Genomic DNA, 27484 nt, shown 5'->3' with positions numbered 1-27484 from the left:
GTGGCCATAAGGACATTTTTGCTGTCATAAACATGATTTTTATTGTATCCCCATAGGGAATATGAGTTTTTAGAAATGATGGGTTGTGTTCTCAAGAAATACATAATTTTGTGTACTTTTGTGGTCTTTTGTTGGCTGAATAGTTATTTGACGACGATGATGATGACTTAGCTCACTCTTCATATCCTCCGTTGCAACACTATGGCCCGTATTTATACTTTTTTAGCGCCGCATTTGCATCATTTTTTTACGCAAAGTCGGCGCAAACTTACAAAATACAATTATATTTTGTACGTTTGTGCCGCTTTGCATAAAAAAAATATGCAAATGCAGCGCTAAAAAAATATAAATATTGGCCTATATCTCACAGCACCTTTCTTAAACTTCTAAACATTATGTTGACCTATTTCTTCACTCTCTGCCAGAGGTAATATCATCTTTACTTATTTCTTCACTCTCTGTCAGAGGTATTATTTTTTGATCCATAATTACATTTATTATATTGTCTTATAGAGAATGGTGTCCTATGGCTACATAGAATGGGCACCATATTTCAGCCCTGCTTTCCTTTTGCAACCCATTGTATTTGACAAACCATTAACCTTGTTTAGTTTTGAACCAAGACTATAACTCCCAGAAAGCAACAGTGTGTTTAATGAAAGCCCATACTGGAAACATGGTGTTTTAGAGACATGGAGCTCAATGGTCACCTTACTGTATTGTGTTCTCCCTGACTGACCAAGTGACTTACATGATAAAAAAGTAATAGTCATTTTTGATTAATATGCATGGGAAAAAGACAGCATTAGGATTACACCATCAACCAGACACCTCACAAAAGAGAGAACCATTTCAGAGTTCTACTGTCTCCACATACCTGCACGGGCTTTTTCTTGGCACCTTCATTGTTTTCTGCTTCCTCGTGTTCCCGCACCCCTTGGGTTAAGTTGGTATAGTTTGCCAGGCCGCCAATGAGTGAAGAGACCATGGGACTGGTGTCCATCTCTTCCTGAACATTGGAGAAAGCATAGTGATTAATGGTTACCCTCTTTCTATAAAGCACCAAGGGCCTTCCAGAACATGAGTGGTTACACAGAATTATTGTTCTTCCAGAAGCCCACAACTGAATAGATATGTCCAGTGTCTCCAAAACTGTTGTTTCCATCTCTACAACATTCATAACATCTAATCACTTCTTCCTTTCTTCTGATTTAATCAATCAAACTCTTGTGCTGCCTCTCTTAATTAATACTATTCTCTTTCTGTTGAGCTCCCCAAATGTGTCAATGATCCATTTGTAATTATTCAGGGCTGCATAATTTGTATTATATTTCCTCTTGCACATAAAGCCCACATGTCTCTGTACACTGCTCAAACTGGTTGTATACCCATGCTTCTTTAACTGAGGTTTCACTCTCTTTGACTCATCTCTAAATGTGTCCACTTAGGTTCTCTTGTTAAACTATGTAACCCCCAAATGTTCCTTATGCCTCATCCTATTGTGGGTCCCGAGACCCCGAATGTCACCCCTCTACCTTCTGTTTGTTTGTCCTTCTAGCACCTAGTCTGTGGAACTAACTTCCTGTCCATATTAGGAGAGACGTATGTTATCTAGATGTAAAGCACTGCAAAAAAACAATTTCATTAAACTACCTAACCAAACTTGACCTAAGCTGTTTTCTTGCTATGACATCTCTATCTTCTGATAGTGTGTTCACCGTTTTCTACAGCTTTTTTGCGAAAAGTGCCATGGGTAAATGCAGATTCACACTTCTTATCCCAGAAGTATAGCCTCAAATCTGGCACTCTCATCAAAATCCTCCTCCTCTGAAATGTTCTTTCCAAGCGACTATTCTCTTCGCTCACATACAAAATCATCGCTGTTTATGTCAGATTCATCCACCAAACTCAGCACCACTGTCTTGTTTCACCTCCATATCTTTCGACCAGCCATCCTTATTCCCAAACCCTTTAGGTATTCAACCTACACCCATATCTGCACTTTCATATTATGCAACACACTCATTGCAGTCTCTTTCTTTTCTCACTGCCAATCTCTTCTCTTAACCCAAAATATACTATTCCCACTCACCTCTTTATATCCCCCATCAAAAATTATTTACCAGTGTCTACCTTAATTTTCAACTGAAGCGGGATCTTGATCTGTCCATTACATCACCTGATGGACATTGATACCCATATTCCCAGTTTATCATCCTTGCATTTGAACCTTTACAATTAATTATTGCAAGGTTAACGCGGACTTTATTAGTACAGTTTGTCATTTCTTGTGGATTTTCTTCTCTATTCTGCAAACTACGTTTTGTTTCCACCAACGTCTCTTTCACCATCAGCCTTCAATAGCATTTTAAGGAATATCCTGTTCCCGTCATTGTATCTTTCTTTAAATTATTAATACAATATACATAGGCTCTCCAATTAAATGTGAAAAATACTTTTGATAAGTAGAAAAATGAATGTTCATAACAAAATTCTAAGGTTTTTTTGGATTCACTTCAAATTAAAAGCACAACTGTTCTGCTCTTATCTTTTTTCAAATATCTATTTGAAAAAAGGCAGAAATAAAAACATAGAAAAAAGGTAGATAGGTGTCCTGTCACTCGAAGGTGTCCAAGGCTCTAAATTTCAGTCAACTAATCACTGAACTGACTGAAATCTGGAACCTAGATTTTGACTTTTCAACTATTTTAACTCTGCAATTTGTTTTTTTAAGTTTTTTGTTTCTTCTGTGTTTTGCAGAATTATTGAATCTGATCATGCTTTTGCCTGCACTATGTTGTTTTTATCTTATTTTGCTCTAATGTTTACTTTCCTATGTGCCCACATATTATGCCAGCAATATTATTCTAGTGTGTATCAAGTAGTGTTATCATTTTCCAAAAAGATGAATATGTAGTTGAGACAGTCAGTCTGACAGGCAGTCACATTCTGAGTGAATTCCTTGTTGTTAACATATCTTTTAGGAACATGATGAGTTCTGGGAATCTGGCTACATGTTATGTATCTGTTTGTGTCTTTTAACGTTCTAACCCATCAGTAGGTCCCATTGGGAGTGTTTTTCTAAAGAGGAAATTGTATGACCCTGCCCAGACACCCCTAGACAGTATATGCCCTTAATAATTGCCATTGCCTTTTGGCAATGGTGGTCATACTGGCAACCTGGCCAAAATAGAAGGTTAGCTTTTCATCAATGTCTCAACAACAAGGATCCTGATGCCAAAGCATATGTAAAGTACTTGACACAGAGGCTTTACATTGAGTACTTCTTTAAAAAAAAATTCTGACAACAGGTCTCGTCTAGTAGCAGTAACCTTAATGAGCTCCTTACAGGACCAGATTCAGGTGACTCCAGGACTCACCCAAACTTCATTCCAAACTTGAGCCTCGTGCCAAGTAGCATCAGTGTACTGCTCTATATGAAGCAATTCATCTCAGATCCTCTTTAAACAGACTACTTAAATATTCTCACCCAATGAAGTGAAGAACACAAACTTTGCATCTTCATGGAGTGTGCTCCGCTGAATAGCAAATCAACAGTATCGGTGGGACAGAATATCAAAAATAAAATAGCAACACAGACAGATTTTCTTTACCGTACTGCACATAGATGTCCCTACACAGTACATATATCGTCAAGGTACGTCAATGAGGAGTTAGGAATAGTAAAGCTAAACTACCCTATATGCACTTTTCAATATTTTGTCCCTTGATATTCTGTCCACGATATTAGTGCAACACAATATTGTTGATGTCGATATTCAGTAGCACAATCTTCATAGAGTGCCTACTCGCCCAACTCACCTGAATCAATTTCTTGAAGGATATTTCCAATTTATGACCTCACTACTTTTAGGGCATGATGATGAGCGCTGCCCTACTTTTCTCTGCATTCTTACGCCTTGATTTTAAGTATCCATCCTATTTGGGACCATACAGTCCTGAGACCTGCTTTACTGGGCAGCTGAATTAGTTGTTAGACTTCTAGACCCTACAGTGAAGCATTCCTTACTTCTGCAAACAGAGGGATTATAAGAAGAAGTGGGCTCCAGGGTCGGTTACACTGTTCCTCTTGAGCAAAGAAATGCTGGAACCAATGACTGTCTGGGCGGTGCATAGAAGGAATCTATGCTCCACTCCCTCCATGGCCAATCCAGCCAAGCAAACCCATCACATCAATGCTGCAGAAAATACATTAAGCTACTCCATCCACCACCAGGATAACAGCGAGCACCAGAGTTGTGGTCATGGGCAAGTACGACAGGTCCCTTTGGGCATCCACTGAACATTTCGATAACTACACGCTCAGGGGAAAGAGGCAGGATTTTGGGCTATCATAAACAAGGAATGCGCAGCTTTCAACTAGCCAAGAATACTGCCATGGAACTTCCATGACTGGGTTCTCCTAGATCTAATCATCAGCACTTTACAACCCCTTGATTGCAACAGCAGCCTCAAGGGTAAACATAATTCTGACATATGCATGGGCACTGGAGGAACTAAAACAGAGGAATGTGGCCTTCAGCAACGTCTAGAAAACTCACATCTCTTCTAAGGCAAGGTCTTGCTTGTGTCCCTTCCTCTTTCAAGGAACCAAACATCCCACTATAAAATCGTCCAAAACTCTCTGTCCTTATTCCTCTTATTCAGGAAGTTCAACTGCTCCAGAAAAGGACTGTGATTGAGAGAATGTCCAATTGTCGACATGGTAAACAGGTGATACACAGATTCAGCCTCTTTTTTTGCAGTACAACAGGCAAAAAGGGGACCACAAACATTTAGACTCGAAAATAGTAAATAAACAGACTAGGGAAGAGAATTAGAATGTAGACATTTCACATGACTTAGGCAGATCTGATTATAGAATACAGTATGTAAAGAATAGATGTTATGGTGTACATTTTCATATCCCTTTATCCAAGAATTACCATACATTTCTGATAACTGCTGTAAAACATGAACACCTCCAGGACAAAGTTCAATCTTGCAGCAAAGATATATTTAAGTGCATGGCAGCAGTGGCAGCCATCTCAGGAAATAAAGATCTACACCTTACCATACCTGAACAACTGACTCCTCAAGGCAAATACTATTTGTCTAAGATCTTGTGACAACCTTAAAAAGAGATCTAGCATTTTGGGTTTTAGGTAAAAATCAGCAAGTGATGTTTTGTCATGGCACAGAAAATAAAATACCTGTAATTTGTGTTCAGGACCTTTTGGGACTGACTGTACCCATGAAGAGATGGGTCAGTATTGATCTGCATAAAGAAGGCCCTTGTCTAGAATGGCATGGTGGGTGACATTAGTTTGAGCTTTCCATCCATCTCGTTGTTGTTGTATTTGGAACCTTAAGTGTGACGAGTATGCCCAGAAAAGCCCAAAGTAGGACAAAACTGGTCTGGTGTTGCTTGTAGTCCCTTCTGGTGGGGACCTCACCTTGCAGTTCAAGGCAGATAGTTCCCATGAGGAGCTGAGTCAGCACTGATTTGCATAAGGCAGACCTTTGTCTCCAAAGAATTGGTGGGTCAAACACAGTGGAATGAAATGCAGCCCCAGTGATTGCCAGTGGCTGGGATTGATCCAAGCATTCTATTCATCACCTTGTTGTTGTGGCACTTGGTGCCCTAAGTGAGACAGGTATGCCAAGATGTGGGCCATGTGCTCACTGTCCCATCTGACTCATCTTACACTCTGCTGACAAACCCCTAAAAGGGCAAAACCGATTTGGGGTTGCTTGTGGTCCCTTCTGGTGAGGACTCACCTGGGATGTCAGGACAGGACTGTCCCCTTGAGAGGCAGCGCTTGTATCGATTTGCATAAAGCAGGCCTTTGTCTAGAGTGCCGTGGTGGGCAAAACATGATGGACAGCAATGCAATGAGTGATTTGCTGTGACTGAGATTAATTTATGTATTCCATTCATCACTTTGTAGATGTTGCTGTTAGGCACAAGGGAAAGAAGTTTTTTTTTCCTACTGTGAAGAGCTTGTTTTCGATCTGGCGGATGTGTCTTCTGACTCAGTCTGATACTCGACCAAAATATCTGCGTATTCACCCTACCTCATGCGAGGCTGTAAATGAAACCTGTGCAGGAATGTCCTGGATATCTATAATGTTAGAAGGTGTGAAACTGGGAGGACAAGCTAGTCTAAACACCAATAACTTATTAATAACTTTTACAGTGGTGTTAGGTAAAAATGTGAAAATTATACTTTAGAGAGAGAGCCCCTGAAAAATACATTCAGTAGAGAAGAATGTCTTTCTGACAGAGCAATGAGCACACATGGACCTGCAGGTGATGTGATGTACATGATTAGAAAAGGGAATGTTGTACGTGTTCAATAAGATGGAGTTTTACCCACAAATTATCCATTGGTTCAATAGCATTAAACAGCGCTCAGATGCAAGCATGGCCGCCATGTACTATCTCAACAAAACAGGAAGCAGGCACAGAGCACTCTCAGAACAGTCCCATGCAATCCAGCACTGGCTTCTTAACCAATTTCTATAATATATAGAAATCCAGTTTCAAAATGTTGCAATGTGAAAGCAGAAACCTTAGGAAGATCGCTTTCAAAAGATTGGAAATTGGTTGTCAACAATGAAATACCAGGGGTCATATTCAACCTGTGGGGAACCACACAATAAATTCTCTTTTCTCTGGGAAAAACTGCCAAAATGCATACAACTCATGTTCAGATATCCTACACAGAAGGAGGTTAAGAGGCCAGCGAGAAGATCGTCCAAGTGATTCCATTGAAAGCGATCATGCATACGGAGCTTGAGCAAGACAGTTGACTCAAGAACATGCCAGAAAAGGGCAGTACTATCTTACCAGATGTATCCTACAAACCTGTTTCTTTAGCTTCAGCTAGCAGTTAGTACGGTATATCTCAAATATTATTCACCATTCTAGTCTTTACTGATTTTTTACAGCATCGAATGAAATTCAGTATTTAAACATTCTTCCCTGGGGAAGTGAATATGTTCCTTTCCAAATTGATGGGTTCCCTTTTAGAAACCATGTACATATGAGACCACAACACTTGTCTTGACTTCAATAAATTTCTGTTTTGATTAAATAGCTACTTGCAGTCTTTTTCAATTTTTTTCCTCGTTTTATCTTAAAAGGGGGTGTTCAGAAGAAGGTAATAGCAGCACAGTAGTGCTGTTAAAGTAATGTTTGGTTAAACATATGGTGTTTAACAAAGACAAAGCTAGAAAACATTGTTATTTAGTTGTGAAAAGAAAGAGTTACCTTTCTTAAATGTTTCCAGAACCGTCACCCAGGCAGCTATATTTGATGTCTGTGAAGTTAATGAGGATACTCATTATGAAGAACTGGAATTACCAGAAGGGCTTCATTTGATGTGCCTACAGGCAAGTGTAACCACTTGTGTTCAGATTTGGCTAATTATAGCTTGTCCTGTAGCACAATATGCAACTGCAACTTGCAGTGAAAATATTTGCTCCACTTGGGCTCCGATGATAAGAAAGAGATATTATCTTCTACATGCCACCACACTTCTTGTCCCAAAGGGACCATGTATTCCTCACCATCTATTCATCATTATTACCCCCTCACATTTGGTTTCTTATTTGAAGCTGTATCCTCACAATTTTATTTTCTTCTCTCCTTTGCACTTCCTCAATGCTTCTCTTCTTAACCATCCCCTACCTGTCTATTATTCAATCTTCTAAACCGCAGAGCTTCCCCACACGCTATCTCATCCTTTCATTCTTCTACCACCATCCTTCTCTTAGAATCAACATCTTCTTAAACACCTTCAAACAGCTATTATTCTTTATTTCTTAACAATACCTTTTTCTCATCTCATCATCCCCTTCCTTCATCATAATTAGATTCGCATTACTTCATTCTAAACTCCTTTACACTCTATTCTATTGGTTCAATCCATCTTTTCATCTCACTAGCCTTTCAAACTGTGAAGATCTGCTCTTCTTCCCCCAGAGAGCCTGAACTCCTTAGAACCACCATCACCATTCACGTCAGCTCCTTAGAAGCACCATCACCATTCACGTCAACTCCTTAGAACCACCATCACCATTCACGTCAACTCCTTAGAAACACCATCCCCATTCACTTCAACTTCTTGAAACCACTCAACATTCACTTCTACTCACTGCCATCCTACACCAATAAACAGCCCCCCTCCTCAAATTAATTTTCTTCTCAAACAACTATTTTCTATATCAAAATCACTTTCATACCACTAGCCCACTTATCCTCCTTTGGCCTTCCAACTTCCATCACCTGCTTTTCATACAGTCGCCATTGTATTTCACATGACTCTCTACTCAAAGATCTTCACCATTTGCTCATAGCTTTCTTCTTCTACCCCACAATCCTATTTTTCCTGCAAACATTTTCTTTTTCCCAGCACCATCTTCTCTTTCTCAATGTCAGTTTTGCAGCTTCCAATGATCCCCCAATCTGTATATCGACAAAGCCATTTACTGTACCAAACATAGGTAAACTTCCTATCTTCATCCTCATCTCCACATCATAATCCTCCTCTTTTCCACCATGATATTCTTTCAGCACGTCCTCTTCTTCCCACATCTTTTTCCACCATTGTTGTTTTATTCTAACATCATCGCTTCACCAAACCTGATCTTCTTCCCATTCTCTTTCTTTAATATCATCTTCTTCAGTGCAAACTCATCCACACACATCTTTCGCCAACACACTCAACTCTTTTTCTTCATTCTTTTCCCCTTCACCATACTTCTCTGTTCAATACCACACCTTTCTCTCTTCAAGGGACTAGCCTGAAAATTAAAATACCCACCACTTCGAACAAAATCTTTAGATGGCACCAATCAAGTGAAGCAAATGAGCCTACCTTTCTCTAGAAGAGCTCCCTTCTCTCTTCTAATCAAGCATCTACCGATTCATCCTTTTACTTTCCATCCACCCAGTGACATCTAATATTACACCTTTAAATTCTGTCATCCATTAATTCTTTCAACCATCATTCAATCTTTCCCCAATCCATCCATTAATACATCCACTCTGTCATCCATCCATCCATCCATCCTACCACCTACCCAAACACTCTGCCATCTATTCTTCCATCTCTCCAACCTGGCATCAATTTATTCACTCATCCAACCACTCTGCTATCCATCCATTCATCAATATATCCATCCATCCATCAATCCACTCTGCCAGTCATCCATGCATTCATCCATCCATCCATTTACCCATCCCCTCTGCCATCCAACCCACCCCTCTGCCACCCATCCAACCAACCATCCACTCTGCTATCCATCCATCTTCTTATTCATCCACTCTGAACTCCATCCAGCCATCCACTATGCAACCCATCCATCCATTCTGGCATCCACCAATCCATCCATCACACATTCATCCACTCTGCCATCTACCTATCCATCCATTGATTTATTCATCCACTCTGCCTTCTGTTCACACACCTTTTTACCCACTCATCATCCCTTTACATCGCCATCCTTTTACCTGTCCGTCCACCTTCAATCCATCCCTTGTACTCTGCCATCTTTCCGTGTGTCCATCCACCTATCTATTCAGTCACTCATCCATCCATCCCTTTACTAGCCCACCCTTTCACCTGTTGATCCACCTTTCCATTCAGTTATCCTTTTACCGACTTATTCATTCACCCATTCATCCACACATCCTTTCATCCTTCCATCGAATAATCCTTCCATCTTCCGTTCGTTCTTGCTCCAGCGTACTCTTCCAGTGGCACTGTATTCCTTTCATAGAGATTGTCTGCTGAGTTGCAGACAGAAGATGCCCGCACGGACCCCAGCCCCGCTGGAGCAGCCATCGAAGATTGGGGAGGGTTTCACGACGCCCCTGCTCTCACTGCCTGACCCTCCTCTACACACATTACACTAACCAAGCTTTCTGACACGACCAGCGCCTTCCCCGCTACAATCTTTTTGGCCCATCACAGCTCCCTTAGCCCTAAAAACGACTTAGGTCAATGTCTCCCAGTCACTCGTTGTTTCCTAACATCTCAAACAAACGATGTTCTATTTGTCAAACGTTCTCGCCTCTCCACCTTTCTTTGTTCTTGCTGCAAACATCCATGTTCATTAAAAGTCATCCTTGTACCCAGAGAACAACATGGTAATAGGAAGTATTCCGCAGTCAGTACTGCTGCAGGTAGATATTAATGACCCTGACATTCTGACACACGCTCTGCTGCAATCAGTGTCCCCGGTTCCCCCTGGAGGGCATCTCACGGTGTGTGCAGTCCGCTCCTGCGTCTGGTGCTCGGCTCCGCACTCTCCGTGCGGACCCCTCACTTACACCCTCTACCAGAGCCTTCACACGCGCCCCCCCACCGAGCCTTACCTCGAAGAGGGCCATGTTCTTCCCATCGTATTCCTTCCCGGTCTCCACGTCCGTGCTGTTAATAAAAGGACTGCTCTCCTTGGGGTTTCCATCGCCTGCAAAACACAAGCGGAAGAAAAGATGTCAGCGAATCCCAGTAATGTTTGGGTTAGTGCAAGCGTGTGTTCCCACCACTCTGTCCAATTAGCAATATAATATAATATAATATAATAAATATCATATAATATAATTGATATACTATAATGTGACATAAGGTAATATAATATAATATATTATAAATTAATATATGTTTTGTTTCAGAGTGCTTACTAGTTTTAATCAGCACTGTCGCCCTTCTTTACTCGTTTATGGGTGAAAACTAGGTAGATAAATGATCTCTCTACTCTCACTTTCCGGCCTCTTTTTCTCTCTTTTCCCCCAGCTCTTCCTCGGTATTGTTTTCCCTTCTCCTCCTCGTCCCTGCTTCTATCTTTCTTTCTCTCTCTTCATCTCTACATTTCTTTCTTCTTCTTTTGCCTTCTCCTTCCCTCTCTTCTTCCCTTCCACTCTCTTTCTTTCTCCCCATCTCTCCTCCCTCTCTCCATCCCTTCTCCCCGTCTCCATGGAGACGCACGGCCTCTGCCATCATAGCTAATCAAGCAGCTCCTGGATGGGACGGCTGGTGAACCCCCAGAGCTGACGCTGAGGTATATCCTCAATCTACCACCTTTTATGAGCACTAAAGTGCAAGGATCTGAGGCGATCCAGCTCACAGTGGGGCTCAAGGGACGGTACACGCTCTTACTTTTGGTACCAGCAGCCTTTATGCTTTGCAGGTTACTGCCCCTCTCTCTGATGATAGCAATAAATAAAGGGGATTATCCGGGCTGCGCACAACCACCCTCATACCTTCCCATCAACAACGCCCGTGCCCAAGGTCGCTGATCGCCAGCTTTCACTGCAGCAGACTCAGTGTCACGCTGCTGAATTACTAGCACAACAAATCTGCCTAATTCTTGCGAAGCACTGCCTAGTAGGCATGGAACCTGGAATTCAATCCAGTGGTTACAGAGCTGAGCATCAGGCAGCGGGGATTTCTGCCCAGCGTCTGCAGAACTGTGCCCTGTGACAAGCATCAAGCAATTCTGCCCAGTGCTTCAAGAAACCTGACAGTGTGAGCATGCATCAAGAAATTCTGCCCAGTGCTTGCAGAATCCTGACAGTGGGCATGCATTAATAATTATGCCCAGTGATTGCAGAAGCCTGGCAGTAGCATGCATTAAGAATTCTGCCCAGTGATTGCAGAACCCCGACAGTTAGCATGCATCAAGAATTCTGCCCAGTGCTCGTAGAAACCTGGCAGTGAGTATGCATTTAGAATTCTGCCCAGTGCTTGCAGAAACCTGGCAGTGAACATGCATTAAGAATTATGCCCAGTGCTTGCAGAAACCTGGCAGTGAGCATGCATTTAGAATTCTGCCCAGTGCTTGCAGAAACCTGGCAGTGAACATGCATCACAATTTCTGCCCAGGGCTTGTATAAACCTAGCAGTGGGAATGCATTTAGAATTCTGCCCAGTGCTAGCAGAAGCCTGGCAGTGAGCATGCAATAAGAATTCTGCTCAGTGCTTGTAGAAACCTGGCTGTGAGCATGCATTAAGAATTCTGCACCGTGCTTGTAGAAATCTGGCTGTGAGCATGCATTAAGAACTCTACCCAGTATTTGCAGAAATCGGGCAGTGAGCATGCATTAAGAATTCTGCCCAGTGCTTGCAGAAACCTGACAGTGAGTATGCATCAAGAATTCTGCCTAGGGTTTGCAAAACCCTGACAGTGAGCATGCATCAAGGAATCTTGTCCAGGGCTTTCAGGACCAAGACCTGTGACGACGTATCAAGGAATTCTGGGCAGTGCTTGCAGAACTTTGCCATGTGACAGGCATCAATAAATTCTGCCCAGTTTTTGCAGAACCCTGGCACTGAGTATGCAACAAGGAAATATGTCTGATACTTGTCGCCGCTGCCCACTGTACATGCATCAATGAATTCTGTCTAAAACTTGTAGAACCCTGCCCAGTAAGCATCTATCCTGAAATCACCCATGCTTACAGAAGCCAGTGAGCAGGCATAAAGCACTTCTGCCCAGTGCTTGAAGAACCATTCCCAGGTCTAATACTACAGAATACTTCACAGTGAGTATGCTCCAGGCGATTCTGCCTAATACATGCCAAGGCCAGCTCAGTTAGCACGCATAATGGAATTCTACCCAATGCTTACAGAACGCTTCCCAGTGAGCATGCACCAAGGAATTATACCCAGTGCCTCCGGAACACTGCACACTGAGCATGCACCAAATAATTCTACCCAGTGCTTACAGAACACTGTGTAGTGAGCATGCATCAAGGAATTCTGCCTGATGCTTACAGATTCCGGGCAGTGAGAATGCATTGAGGAATTCTGTCTGATACTTGCTGGCCCTTCCCACTGTGCATGCCTCAACAAATTCTACCTAAAGCCTGCAAAACCCTTCCCGGTAAACACAAATCCTGGAATTCTACCACTGCTTGCAGAACCCCACATAGCAAGCAGACACCAAGCAATTCTACCCAGTGTTTGCAAAAATTACAACCAGTTCTTCCAAACAAAAGCACAATGATGTGAAAGAAATCAGAGGCAAGCAGTGGCAAAGCCAATAGGTCTTGTCTTGGCCAGCTGGTATAATGGTAACATTTTTCTTCCCATTTTATTACAGGGATGTACCACAAAAACAAAAAAACACAAAAACATGTCACCACATAAATGTGGCTATAATATGCTTGCAATAAAATGTTACATACGTCACTGTCTTACGAGTGATGGTTTAAATTCAAATAACTACCATTTCAGTTGTGCCATGCATTTGTTTGTCAAGGAGAGAAAAATGCATCACCACCAATTCAAGCACTAAAATGGCAGTCGATAACAAAGTTGCATTGTCACATAAAGACTTTATAATAACTTTAAAAAGGAATCATAAAATGAATTACTATTTAACAGGTTACCTGAAAATAAGTAGTTGGTATTTAAAGTCAATATAAAAAAGCATATGTTCAACTGCGTTTGTCACTGAGGACAAAGGAACTAGTTTAGGTGGATGTGAACAATGTGCTGTCATACAATGTGAATGGACTCTGTGGGAAAACTGGGAAAGCTATTGCCCAATGCTGTATGATGTAGATTGTGGAAGCAGAAAGTTAATGACAATTTAACTGACCAATGGATGAAGCTGGCTAACCAAAAGCTCATCTGAATGTATATTATGTGTGAATTATTTGGACTTTAAACATTAAATGAAAAACAATAGTCTGGTGAGAAAGCTGAATCTACCTTTAATGACAGACCTAAAAAAAAATAAACATCTGGCTTATCACTCAAGGTGGCTGAGTTTCCAGTGGGAACAATTGTTCAGAAACCTGGTGCTTGAATCTCCTTTCTAAGGGAAAGGGCCTCCCCCCAAGATGGGGGGACGTGGACCCTTAGGAAACGGGGCCGCCGTGGCCCAAACCCCTTCGCACTGGTTGTGTGTGGGGCTGGCCTATTACTTCCACCCCCACGCCTCGCGAGGTGTGAGGGCGGAAGTCAAAAAGAAAGGGAGCGTTTCGGCTGCGACAGCCGCCGATCCAGTTCCAGCCACCGCACGCCGGTGGAGGGCTACATAAGCGCCCCCAGGACGGCTCGGCCTTCTTGCGTCATGGTGGCTGGACGAGCAGACGGTTCGTCACTGTCCCACCCACCCTCTCCTTAATTTAGGTTGTGAAGAAGGTATTAGCAGAAAGTGAAGTATTAAAGTAACCAGAAGCAACAGAGGGGTCCACAAGGCTGGGGCCCCGGGGTAACACTAGAGATAGGATCCTGAAGTCATGAGCCAACCTGCGGATATACACACCAGATTAAGGGGTAGGGAGCCCAGATCGCTTGGGGGGCCATGGGGCTCCCGCTCCTGGCCGCCCCGTTACACCCCTAGGCAGATTGGTGTTTGGAGGGGGGGCGGAACCCTCAGCATGTGGGCAAGGAACGGTGAAGTCAGGGCAGCCGCCCCCCCAGGGATACAGGTGAAGTATGGTTCACTTGTGTGGTCCAATGGTGGTTCAGGAAGGGATCCTGTCACAAGAAAATGATTTATGGTTACAGAGTATATCTTTTAAATGTGATTTATGTTTTGTAAATATGACTGAAGTTTATTTGAAGTGATTTATGGTTTAGATATGTGTAATAAAAATATCATGACTAAAATTTGTAATAAAAACTTCTTCCAACAAATACGTTTGTCGGTCTGATATAGCTGGTGTCGGGGTGAGGGCCTGCTGGGGGTCTCTGGGTTCTAAGAATCTGATAAGAAAGACGCAACTCTCTCGGAGCCACAATGATGACATGCAACAGAAAGAAGTGCAGCAGACTGCTAGACTGAGGCAGCACACAGAGAAATCCCAAAACCAGACTCCTAGTGGCACATACAGAACCAGTGACTATGTACAGGGCTACTGCAAATATAAATTTGTGTGGCTCTGGCATAGTTCTTGCAATTATGAATTTACACATTTGCCACATAATGCACATTATGTTGTATAAATGCTCAGTTCGGCAAAGAATGTACTTACATTAAACAAATCATATTTACTAATACAGTATGGTATGCGCCGAAAGTGGTTCAGCACAATGGTAATAACTTTGCAAAAGTTTAACCGGTCACATTTCACTTGTGATTGCTGGATTCAGATATTAAACTGGTACTAATGGTGAAACATTTACTCAGAGAGTATTAAGGGTGTGTACAGTGCAACTTACAGCACATTGTTCTAGATATGTTGGCTAGACAAAGTAAGACAGTGCGGCTCAGAACTGACGAAATATAGCAATGTTGTCTCTGACTGTACAGGAATCCACCAGCCAGTGTGCACTTTGCCACAACATGTAATGCACAAATTGCCATGCCAGTTTCCATGGTACTCCAGTAGTGAAAAATACATTTCAACTGTATTTTATACAATTCCATGGTATATAAAGAATGGTTGTCATGCCAATTGTCAATTTTCTTGAGGGTGTAAATCAACCTTTCAATATATATATATATATATATATATATATATATATATATATATATATATATATATATATATATATATATATGTATTTTTTTTTTAAGGTCCCAACTTTGCATTCTCAAATTGCTGGTCAATATATAAAACCACCATCACCATAAAACCATCTACATTTTCCCAGTATGAACTTTTTGCTTCCTCTTCAGAATGTACATGCAAGCATCTACACGGCCTCCACCTGAAATGCATACATTGAATGGTCAGTAGCACATTACCTCCCGTCCCTCCCTCGCCTTCCTTTTAACCAATGAGGCCTCCCGCCTCCCCTCTAGACCCTCCCTTCCCCTTTCAAAACCCCCCCCCACCCTTATCCCCTGTTCTTTTGTCTAGCCCACGCTAGACGGTTTTCTTTCCCTTTCTTACCTGCACGGCGGGGCCTGGAGGTCGTCGATGGAGGCACTCCTCGGGACGTGGAGCTCCGCGAGGAGTGCTACGGCTGGGTCGCGTCTTGAACGAGCAGCATGGTTGCTCGAGAGGCGTGTCCTGGAGGCCGGCTGACGGGGTCAGCCGGCCCTCTGTGGCTGGGACGTTGATTTCCGGGTTTCAGCGCCGCGGAGCCGCGGGGAACCGAGGGACTTCAACTCTGAGATGCTCTCAGGTAGGACGGGCGTTCGGCCCGTGGTTTTTATGTATTTTGATGAAATATTCCAGCAAAGAGACGTAGGATTGTCTCTTCTTCCTCGGAGGAGAAGGGGGGTGAGGCTAGCATTACTACTCCTGAGAACTCACAGGTGCCTAGCAGGGGTACTCCCTTCATGTCCAGAGAGGAGGTTCAGGATATGATTGAGGTGGCGGTGACCAGGGCACTACAAGCAGGCGTGGCCAGGACTGGTCAGTCTAAATGTGCGCATTCATCGGTAGCAGCTAGGAAATCCTCATCGGAGAGTGAGGATGAGGCCCCATCGACGTCATCTGGGGGGAAATATGTTTCCAGAGAAGATATGTGGGAAGTGATGGCACATGTTCGGGACAATTTGGGTTTCCCAGTGTTTCAACCTGCAGACTCGGATTCTCATTTATTTCCTCAATATAAGACACCTTCAAAGTTTGCCATGCCTTTTCAGGGACCTGTGAGGGAGATGGTGTTTCGTGAGTGGAAGGATGTGGATAAGGCTCAGGTTCCACGATTCCTTCAGAAACTTTACTTACTTGAGGGTGAGGAGGTTTTGCCTCCTTCAGTACACCTGGACTCTATTTTGGCTACTCTGATTGGCAAAACGGCAGTCAATCCGGAGGATTGTGTGCCTACGGATGCCACTGACCTTAAAGTGGATTCGGGTCTTAAGAGGGCTTTTGCTGCGGAAAATCTGGCGCTGAGGGCAGGGATTTATTCTGCTTATGCGTCACAGTCATTGGTTCAAGACTTTGATAAACTGGCAGTGGCTGTACAGGAAGGGGCGGAATGTTCGGAGCTCCTGGCTGGTATGGAGCAGCAGGCCAGATTGTTGGCTGATGTGTCTTCGGATGTGGTCCGTACTTCGGCTCTGGCATCTGGGTCTTTGATTGGGGCTCGTAGGTCCCTCTGGTTGCGTTCCTGGAAGGCTGATCCGGGGGAAAAGGCGGCCTTGTTGAGACTGCCGTTTGAAGGTCGTACCTTGTTTGGAGAACAATTGCCATCCATGCTTTCCAAGGCTTTTAAGGAACGGAAGCATGCCTTACCTTATAAAGGGGGTTCTTCTTCGGGTAAAGGGTGGAAGAAACAGTCCAGATCTTCTCCTACTAGGGATGCTAAATCCTTTTCATTTAGGAAACGGCGTTTTCAGCTGCGTTTTTCACCTAAGAAGTCTGCTCCTGCGACCCGGGGTGGTTTCAAGAAGGGGTCCTGACAATCACTGTGGGCCTGGCAGAGGGCCGGTTGGGGGAAGACTGAGTCACTTTCTTTCGGCTTGGAAGGACAGTGTAAACGATCATTGGGTACTAGACATTGTGGCCAATGGTTATGTCATAGATTTTGTGGTGGTTCCTCCAGATTCAGGGGTACGTCCCACACCTCTGCCTTCAGAGGGGTCACGGAGAAGAGCATTATTGGACGGAGTGCGGGACTTACTGGTCAAGGGGGCCATTTCCCACGTTCCGCTAGACGAGCGGGGTCAGGGCACTTATTCGGTCTTGTTTCTTGTGCAGAAAGTTTCAGGGGGATTTCGGCCGGTGCTCAATCTAAAGGAGGTGAATACCTGGATCAGGACAGTGCATTTCCGCATGCTGTCCATTCAGACTATTTTTCCATTTGTCAGACACGGGGACTTTCTGGTGTCACTGGATCTGCAGGATGCTTACCTACACGTACCGGTGGCAAGATCCTCTCAAAAGTTCCTGAGGTTTGCTGTGGGTCAGGACCATTATCAGTTTTGCGTTCTACCTTTCGGTCTAAAATCTTCTCCTCGAATTTTCACAAAGGTGCTGGCTCCTCTAGTGGCTTTGCTTCATTCAGAAGGGGTATTTCTGCATCCTTATCTAGACGACATTTTGATTCATGCCCAATCACGAGACCTTTTGCAGAAGCAGGTGGTCCATGTTCTGGGGGTCCTGCAAAACCACGGGTTTTTAATCAATTGGGAGAAATCAGACTTAGTGCCGTCCCAGGATCTGGTTTTTCTGGGAGCTCGGTTTCAGACTCTTCTTGGGTTGGTGACTGTGTCAGAAAAACGGCTGGGTGTCCTACAGGCTTTGGTAAAGAAGGTATTGTTGCGGTCTGCTCCCCGAGCTCTTCTATGGTTGCGTCTGCAGGGTCATTTGGCGTCGGTGATATTTCTGGTTCCTTGGGCACGTTTCCATCTCCTGTGCTTGATGACATGGTTCTTGAGAAGGTGGACACCAGGGTCCGGTTCTCTGAAGGACAGGGTTCCAGGGTCCGGATTGATTCACAGAGAGTTGCAATGGTGGTTGGATGCAGACCACCTGAGGATAGGGGTTTCTTTATCGCCTCTGAGACCCGTGGTGGTGACGACGGATGCCAGCCTCTCCGGTTGGGGGGCATGGATGGGGTCGGCTCAGATTCAGGGGTTTTGGTCCCCTCGGGAGGCGAGTCGGTCGTCGAATTGGCGCGAATTGAGGGCAGTATTCCTGGCTCTGGTCCATTTTCAGGATTCCCTGAGGGGTGCGGCGGTTCTGGTTCGCACAGACAACTTAGTGGCCAAGGCTTATGTCAATCGGCAAGGAGGGACCAGGTCAAGGGCTCTGTTCAATCTAGTCAGGGAGATTTTTGTGTGGGCTCAGGAGTGGGTTCCTTCTCTCAGGGCTACGTACATTCGGGGGGTGGTGAATGTTCGGGCGGATCGGCTGAGCAGAGTGATTCCTTCCTCTCAACTTTTCTCTCTCCGGAAGTCTCTGTTTCAGCATCTGGTTCGGCTTTGGGGTCTTCCAGTGCTGGATGTGTTTGCGTCAGTAGGGAATGCGAAAGTGGATCGCTTCTGCTCCCGGTTTCGATGTCCCCAAGCATGGGAGGTGGACGGGATGTCATGTCCTTGGCCGCAGGGCCTTTTGTATGCGTTCCCTCCTTTTCAACTACTCAGGGCGTTTCTGTTACGTGTGAGGGATCTGGGGTCCAGGGTTGTCCTAATTGCGCCACTTTGGCCGAGGGCGAATTGGTTCCCCTTGTTGAGGCTGATGGCGGACGGGAGGATGTGGCCTCTGCCTCTTTGTCCGTCTCCCCTGGAGTTTCCCTGCCTCCCATTGGGGTCATTGAGAAGGTTACACTTGACGGCCTGGAAGTTGAACGACGGGGATTGACAGGTCTGGGGGTGCCGGTAGCTTTGAGTTCTACATTGCTGGCTTCGAGGAGACGTTCCACTTTGCTTTCTTATGGTAGACAGTGGAAGGTGTTTTCGTCATGGTGCTTAAGTCGTGAGTTAGATCCTACCTGCGCTTCTATCTTTGAGGTGATGCAGTTCCTGCAGGACGGTGCTCATTTAGGGTTGTCAGTGGCATCTCTTCGGGTGCAGTGGGCGGCTATTCAGGCATTCAGAGGACCATGGCGTAATCTTCAGGATGAAGGGCGCTTGATGCCGAGATTTTTTCAAGGGCTTGTTAATTTATTTCCTCGCCCGGTACGTTCTTTTCCTTCATGGGATCTGTCCTTGGTTTTGGATGTGTTGACGGAGCCCCCTTTTGAACCTTTGGGGGACTGTGATTTGCGCCATCTATCTTTGAAGACATTCTTTTTGGTAGCCATTACTTCGGCTCGTCGGTTGGGGGAATTGGGGGCATTGGCTTGTTCCTTTCCTTTTTGTAAGATTTTTCACAATCGGGTGGTTCTGGTTCCGGTACCTTCCTTTATTCCTAAAGTCAATTCTTCGTTCCATTCCCGGCAGGAGGTCATCCTTCCTTCATTTTGTCCGAATCCCTCCTCAAGGGAGGAGGTCCGTTTGCATTCGTTGGATGTGCGCAGGGTTTTGTTAGAGTATCTGCGGGTGGTGGCTCCTTTTCGTAAAGGGGATTCACTGTTTGTTAATTTTGGTCCGGCTCGCAAAGGTGAGAAACCTTCCACGGCTTCCTTGAGTCGGTGGGTTCGATCTTTAATTCTGTTGGCCTATTCCTTGAAAGAGGTGGTTCCTCCTCAAGGGATTCAGGGGAGATCTACCAGAGGCATGGCGGCTACGGTGGCGGAGCTTCAGGGGACTTCCGTGGTGGAAATTTGCAGGGCCGCCACTTGGGCTTCTCCTTCGACGTTTGTGCGTCATTATAGGCTGTCGGACTTGGGTAGTTTGGAGTCGGTGTTAGGTCACCGGGTCTTATCCTCTATGAGATAATGTTTGGGATGTTCTTGGTGCAGGATATTAAATAAAGGTCTTGCAACTCGATGTCCGTCTCCTGTGTGTTTTCTTGCTATGTCTCATTGGTTAAAAGGAAGGCGAGGGAGGGACGGGAGGTAATGCTTCCATTTTCTTACGATAATGGCATTACTCCTAGTCCTACTCCCTCGCCTTCCTTTTCCGTTCCCTCCCACCCTCCCGGTACGGACTGTCCGAGTTGCAGCTTGGGCTTGGTTTTTGTACAGGAGGGGATAAGGGTGGGGGGGGGTTTTGAAAGGGGAAGGGAGGGTCTAGAGGGGAGGCGGGAGGCCTCATTGGTTAAAAGGAAGGCGAGGGAGTAGGACTAGGAGTAATGCCATTATCGTAAGAAAATGGAAGCATTCTCTTTCAACAAGTAAAGTTCCCACTGCTGTGCATTTATAAAATAAATGCATGACAGTGCCAGTATCCACATTGCCCATCAGTAGGTAAAACAACCATTTTCATGCCAGTGTTCACATTCATCCCATTGATCTGATTTGCTGGCTTGGTTTATCTATTTCTGTGTTAATGATGATATGTTTTCTGCTTTTCCTTGATTGTTTTTTACTCTATTTTGGTAGATGGTTTGTTTTTAGATTGTCTTGCCAGGCCCGTGCTTCTCAATAAGTATCTTGCAGATCCAGTTCTGATGGAGCTATCACGAGTTGGAGTCAGAATAACCAGATAATCGGCACATAGTCAACATGTTTATCTGTTTCACGAGATGGAAGGCATAAGATAGGGGTAGTGTTACCACCAGGAAGTTTTTGCTGGCTTGATTAGTAGGTCTATATATCATTCAGTACAAAATTAGGATAACCAGCAGTATTCTCCCTCTTTATCAATATATACTTGAAATGCTAAATATAAGATTAAAGAACTTTAAAAATGTTTTCCTGCTCTGCCATTATGATCCCTGTTGGATAATTCTGATTAATAGAATTTTCACCTTGGAAATGATAGCTGATTACTAACATATTATCGTGCCACAGGATTTCCACTTATTTATGTCTATTGCTGGTTGAGTTACAGACCCATGTGTCAAACAGTCAGCCTCTTTTTTTATTATAAAGCAGACAAAAGTTAGCTTTTTTGGTATTTTACACGTATTTATTTATATTTGTCATGTTAAAATGGGGTCAGTGGCATACAGTTCAGGGAGCACTTCAATCAAACTATTATGCCAACTAGTGTTGTTGGCAAAGATGTGCATTTTTCTTTTACAGATGCAGCTGCAGAAGAGTCTGCTTAACTACTGCTGCCACAGACCACCCTGTAGCTAATTGGGTTAGTTTACTTCTGACACAAACACCCCTATAGTTGATCTGGTTTAGAACATTTACTTTCCTTGTGTAGATGGGGGGTATAGTACCAAAATATTGTGGAGAAAATACAGTCTAACAAAAAATAGCATGACCTGAATGTTGGCCACCAAAATACTGTGAAGGCAAGTAGTTACACCTGTAGGTAATTATACGTTTATGTTTGATCAAGAATAGTAAATAAATATCTAGATACGGACACCTACTTTCACATTATGCTGAACGTCAATTTTTTCGCCAGAATATTTTTGTGAGATGATATTTCTTTATTTAGTTATTTTTTTTATTGAAGAATCAAGCAATACATCAGAAATTAGGCCAGAACGTCATATAGACAACAACGTAGTAGGATGTGAACAATATATCAAAATAAAGAGATAAAAAAGTAGGATGCTTTTTCTGGCCTAGTGTTTGAACATACAGATGTAGGCAAGTCGTCAGAGGAGTGTACTTACGCTACCGGAGCCACAGACTGTAATTACTTTAGATTAAGATACAGAAGCTGTTTGTGTGATTAAAGCAATTCCCTTTTCAGCCATGTCTCAGGGATGTTCAGATGCCACAGAATCAGATTAGAGTTTCATTAGCATGCCTGAATCTAAGGGGGGTGTTTTAGTTTTTCGTTGTCACACTGTCAGCTACACAGACATAGTTTTTATTTAGGATTTTTCGGGTGCCTTTGATTTTTGCCAAGCAGTGTCTGATAATCCTTAATGACAGTCTATATTAAGTTTCATTTATTACAAAATAAATACGTAATTTATGGGGTTTTTTCATATTAAAGCCTTCATTGAAATTCCTTAAGTGGTCTTTTCAGAATTTATCATTGTGAGCTTTTACTGAAGGTTTGTGTGGGTTTATGATTGCCTTTTTTATCCAAAGACAAGAAGTTGATGCTCTAGGTAGCTTTCTCAATTCCAAATAGATTTACTTTAATATAATTGATTCCGTTTTTTCTCTTTTGATTGGTGACTGGTATTCTTAAATCAAGTGTTCATAGGTGTAAAGGAAGTAAGTGTTGGATGGCTCCTTTTGTTTTGACCGGATAGTTTTCTCACTTTTTAGGTCTGGCTTGAATGCTTGCTTACCACAGCTAATGTCAGCGCAGCACACAATTTACAATATAACACACAGAGAGGGGTTTGGATAAGTCTACTAAAGCCGCTGGCTTATTGTGTAAGAGTCTTTCCTTGATAATCAAAACATGATTTTGTTTTCTTGTGTTTATTCTTCTGAATCATTTGGATTTTAAACGTTGGCTTCTTGGTGAAGGGTAATATTAAGGCTTATCAAGGCCTGGTTTACGTTCAGGAAATGCTGGTTCAAAAATTGAATGTAGGTTTTTTTAATAATGTTTTCTTATTTCGTTTTCTGTAATGTCTACAGACCATTATTACTGAAAGGTGGCTTTGTGGCATTCTGGTGATGGATGGGGTGTCTGACAGTGGGTGACTGCGACGTAAATATATGAGAGAGTGGCCTGGAAGATACCATTGTTTTCAACCTATAAAAACACCAGTTTGGTTATGGTGCATGTCAATTACTGTGTAGTCTGTTGCACTGCTCACTTGTGATGTGAATGTAAATCTCCCTACTATGTCTCATTTGGTCTGCCTTTGAGAAGGTTGGGTGCAGTTCACAAATATTTTTTCTGCGAGTAGTTTACTCATCTTTGTGAATCCGTCCCCTCAGTTCCCAAGACATGTACCTGTGTTTGACAATATCTTTGTGCTTCTATCAATAGTAACAATTTCGGATTCTTTGCGCATATTTACCTGTTTTGTTCGCTGAGAATCCAGTTTGACTGTTGTGCTCACATGGCAGTCATGTCCACACGTTGTCAATTACTACACTGGCTGAGTCTGGTCCAAACCTTGACATCTCTTCTGTGTCCTAGTGGGGAGTTCAGGACATGGCTATACATTGAGCATAAAGAATATGATTTCTGATGAGATGAGATCCGTCCTAAAATTCTGTCAAATGTTGTGCTTCTTTATCAAAGAAATTGTTAATTGTTTATAGCAAGCAGGACTTTAACATTTCAATTTCCTGTTGTGCGCATCTTAAAAATTCTCTTTTTTTTCTCTCTCAATGGTCCCCTCCTCTTTATGCCCTTTTTTCTATCTGGGTTTCTTAATGTCCCTTTTTTTCTTTTTTCTTTCTTTCCCGGCCTCTGCTTCCCTTTCTTTCATGTGTTCTCACTGCACAGGTCACCCTGTTCTACCTCAGTTAAAGTTGCTTATTCTTGGTTGTCATGAGAAACAAAAAGTGATTTCTCTTGTTTCTAATTGTTTTCCAATTAACCTTTCTAACCTCCCTCTTACGCATGAGCTCACACGACATATTTCTGAAATGTTCTTCTGCTGTCCAGAGGAACCCTTCTCCAGCATTTGCAAACCTTATGGACTCTGACATCTGGCCTTTCTCCTCCCAGGCCTACCCATCGGGCATTGCGCCACATCACACTTCCTTCCACCCGGGTGATTATGGAGATAGAAGGGGCTACTGTGCCTGTCCGTCACATGAACCTTCATTCCATCAGCCTGTCCATTTATCTTCCTCAGACTGTCGACTCCCCTCACTATGATAGACACATAAACCCTACCTCTTGCACACCTATTTTATATGTCAGTGTCTCTGTGTTCTCTGCTTTGCCTCACGTCCTTGCAAACCCCCTTAACCTCTGTTTGCCTCTCTTTGATATAGTTCCTCTTTTATTTTCATCAAAACAAATGTGCTTTCTTCTTCTCTAATTTTATCTGTATCTGTCTATCTCTCCTACTCTGCCAGTCTCACTGTCTGTCTCACTCACCCTCTGTCTCTTACACTGTCTGTCTCTCCCACTCTCTGTCTCACTCTACAACCAAGAGCAGTGATTAGCATGCGTGTGGGCTAGTGATGTGTGGCACCATGTAAAGACTCTGCTATTAATCACAGATTCATTCATCCATTCACACACTTCTACTCTCTCATTAATTTAAGGCACATTAATCCAACTAGCGCCTAGTCCAAAAGAGAGAATGCACAAAACGGCATCACGCCCTTCCTGTGTTAAGACTAGTGAGACGTAGGAGCCAGGCTCAAACTCCAGTGGTGAGGGATGAGGCTTTTTGGGGTTGGGATTTTTGGGACACAGCGTTGGTGCGCATTTGTGGGTGCAGAGACTTTTTATCTGTTTCCACCTTGAGTTCCCTGGTTACTGTGGTGAGAGGGGGGCTTCCTTTTAGAGAAAGATCAGAGAGAGAATCCGGTGGTCCCAGCAAAGCTCTAGGTGGCTGCTTAGGCAAGGGAACTCTTCAGCTCTTGCCCCTCACATAATGAAAGTTCTGGGGGGGTGGTTCTTTGGATGCCTTACTGTGGGGTAATTGCCTGGCACCGGTCAATTGATGATGTTTGGTGCTACAGCACCAATGTACCACTGGGGGGTATGCTACTCTACTGTTGCCCCACTTTGTACAATACAGTCGTCTGTGAGTGGATTATGTCCCGCTCACCATCAGTGTTTGAGAGTCTTGAGAAGGCGTTTGAGTGCCCACGTCTGTGTGTGTTCACAGTGCATTAGTGAAAGGCGGAAAGGCTCGTCTAAGCCACCAGTTTGCCCTTGAATTGAAATGGAGGCTAAGCCGCATTTGTAAAATGGGGCAGGTATTCCCCTACAGGTTGATGCAGTAGGCGCACCCACCTTAGGGGGGTTGTCTGGGGACTTCCCGAGACCCCATTCTCTACTTCCAAAAGGATGTTGTTGTGGAGCCACCTACATGTCGAGCACAATTAGTGAACCCTTGCACCCACTGTAATATAAAACACAAGCATTTTGGGAAAGGGTTCCTTATTTACGAAGGGCCAGGCCCTCACGCTAATGAGGAAATGCTCCCCTTTGACTTCTCTGGTGCGCATATTAACGCTGGCATGACCCACTGACCCATATTACAGAAAGTGCCATGTACAGGTTTTTTGTCCCGTTCTGCAATATGTAAGTGCCCAGGGTCACAAACAGGGGGGCCACGTTTGCTGCACCCTCCGGCACTTCGTTCAACACAGTCTATCCAGCCTCCCAGGCCTCTTCCATTTTCTTCCTCTTCACTAACTGGGTAGAAACCACAAACCTTCGCCCTCTGGAAGAATTACTGCCAAGAAGACCAGAACCAGTAGCAAAGACAACAGGCTCATCAAGCTGGTAGAAAAGTACTCTCTGCTGTGGCTCTGCCAGAAACAAACGTGTTCTTCCTAGGGTGGGTGAAGGCCTGAGAAGATGCAACCAATGTGACTGGCTGTCTCACAATCCTTTTGAGTAGCACTAAAAAGAGCTAAAGGCCTCCCTGCCACACATCTTTTCCATACGTAACACATATCATACAACTAATATGGCAGGAATAATATTCCTACTCTTCATTAGGAATAAAATAAATTCTGTGTTACAGGATAATAGATGCAATGAAGCATAAAGATATTGGATGGAAAGGCCTCACCCACTCTTTTGTGGCATGCTTCATCATCAGCCAGTCTTACCTGCCATGTTAAGATGATATTAACATGCTGGGCTCAACCTCATTCGGGAGGGGAATCAAAAAATGAATGTTCTGGTCATGCAGGGGGTCCAGTTATTACCATCAGGGCATTCTAGGTTCCCCTGAAGTCCAGGTACCCCTGTTTAGTCCTTCATGCACCACTCAGGTGCTTGCTGGTAAGAGTAAGTCTTACCTATCAGTCAACCTTTTCCACGTTATATTATTTGGGTGTTATATCATGCAGTCACCCCGGGGAGGAACCTCTCCTGTAGCCAAACATTTGACATGGTACAGATTCCTACTGAAGACCTACAGTAGCCGTTGTGGACACAGAGATGAAGAGCACCGGTGGCTGCTGTATGCATGCACTTGAGTGGTGCATGAAGGACTGACTATTGGCGTACCTGGACTGCCCTGATGAAGAACCTAGACCCTTCTGTGAGGGATCCGACCGAGGCTGAAACATGTTGGCAATAATCTATTGATGTGATAATTGAGACATAGGCTCCCCGTATCATCCTTAGGTTTTAATACAACCAAGTGTACCCTAAAATAAAGGTAATCCTTTATGTTGTTTTAGGATAATAACTGGACCCCATGTATAACCCAAACATTAATATTCTTATCTCCCTCACTAATGAGGTTGAAACCACCATGTTAGTATCATCTTAGCATGGTGGATCAGACTGGCTGATGAAGAAGCATGCCACAAGAGTGGGTGAGGCCTTTCCATCCAATATCATTATGCTTTGTTGTGGCCATTACCCTTTAATACAGAGTGTATTCTATTCCCAATAAAAGGCAGGAATATTATTCCTGCCATATTAGTTGTGTGATATGCACAATCCTTTGGAACAGTGAAAGCAATCAGATGTACAGTGCTTAACTGAGATGGGCTGAATATACATACATTCCACTTCACCAATAGGAGGAGCCGCACCTGAATAATACCCAGGAGGGCTTGTTGATGCTTCTGGATGGTAGTTACATGATTCTTGTCTCCTCATGGCACGACAAAGCTACCAAGACAGGGTCTTTGAGAAGTATTTCATGGATTGCCCAGCACCATAAAGACCAGTTGAATCTTTCAGCACATGTAACCCAATCTCCCAAGCCCCTTTTCCCCCTCTTTATCATCTCCTTGCCATATAGCCTCAGACTAGGGTGGCATTCAGATGTCTTTCTACCAGCCATAAGTTGGGCCTATTTGCCAGAACAGCAACACAAAGCCACACTTGGGGCCCTCAAGATCCGGCCTCGTTAGGCAGAAATCAAAAATTCAGCTGGCCCAGCATCCCGAATCCAGACTTTGTGAATCTAGATCCTAAAGTACAGTGTGTGGAATTTCAGCTCTTCTGGGCTGCGATTACAAACTACATG

The 27484-nt window shown here is 43.7% G+C and overlaps 1 protein-coding gene across 1 annotated transcript in view; it reads right to left on the bottom strand.

Moving 5' to 3' along the window:
* Positions 1–27484, bottom strand: part of SLC12A5 (solute carrier family 12 member 5) — a 687435-nt gene that overhangs the window by 468746 nt on the left and 191205 nt on the right. The window contains exons 2-3 of the mRNA XM_069243525.1: positions 10388–10482; positions 878–1009 (exon numbers count right to left, since the gene is read on the bottom strand). Coding sequence (XP_069099626.1) covers positions 878–1009; positions 10388–10482 — 227 coding nt within the window. The remainder of the gene's footprint in view (positions 1–877; positions 1010–10387; positions 10483–27484) is intronic.

Source organism: Pleurodeles waltl, chromosome 7, assembly GCF_031143425.1.
Source record: "Pleurodeles waltl isolate 20211129_DDA chromosome 7, aPleWal1.hap1.20221129, whole genome shotgun sequence".
Taxonomy (NCBI): Eukaryota; Metazoa; Chordata; class Amphibia; order Caudata; family Salamandridae; genus Pleurodeles; species Pleurodeles waltl.
This window is presented reverse-complemented; position numbering and strand designations above follow the sequence as displayed.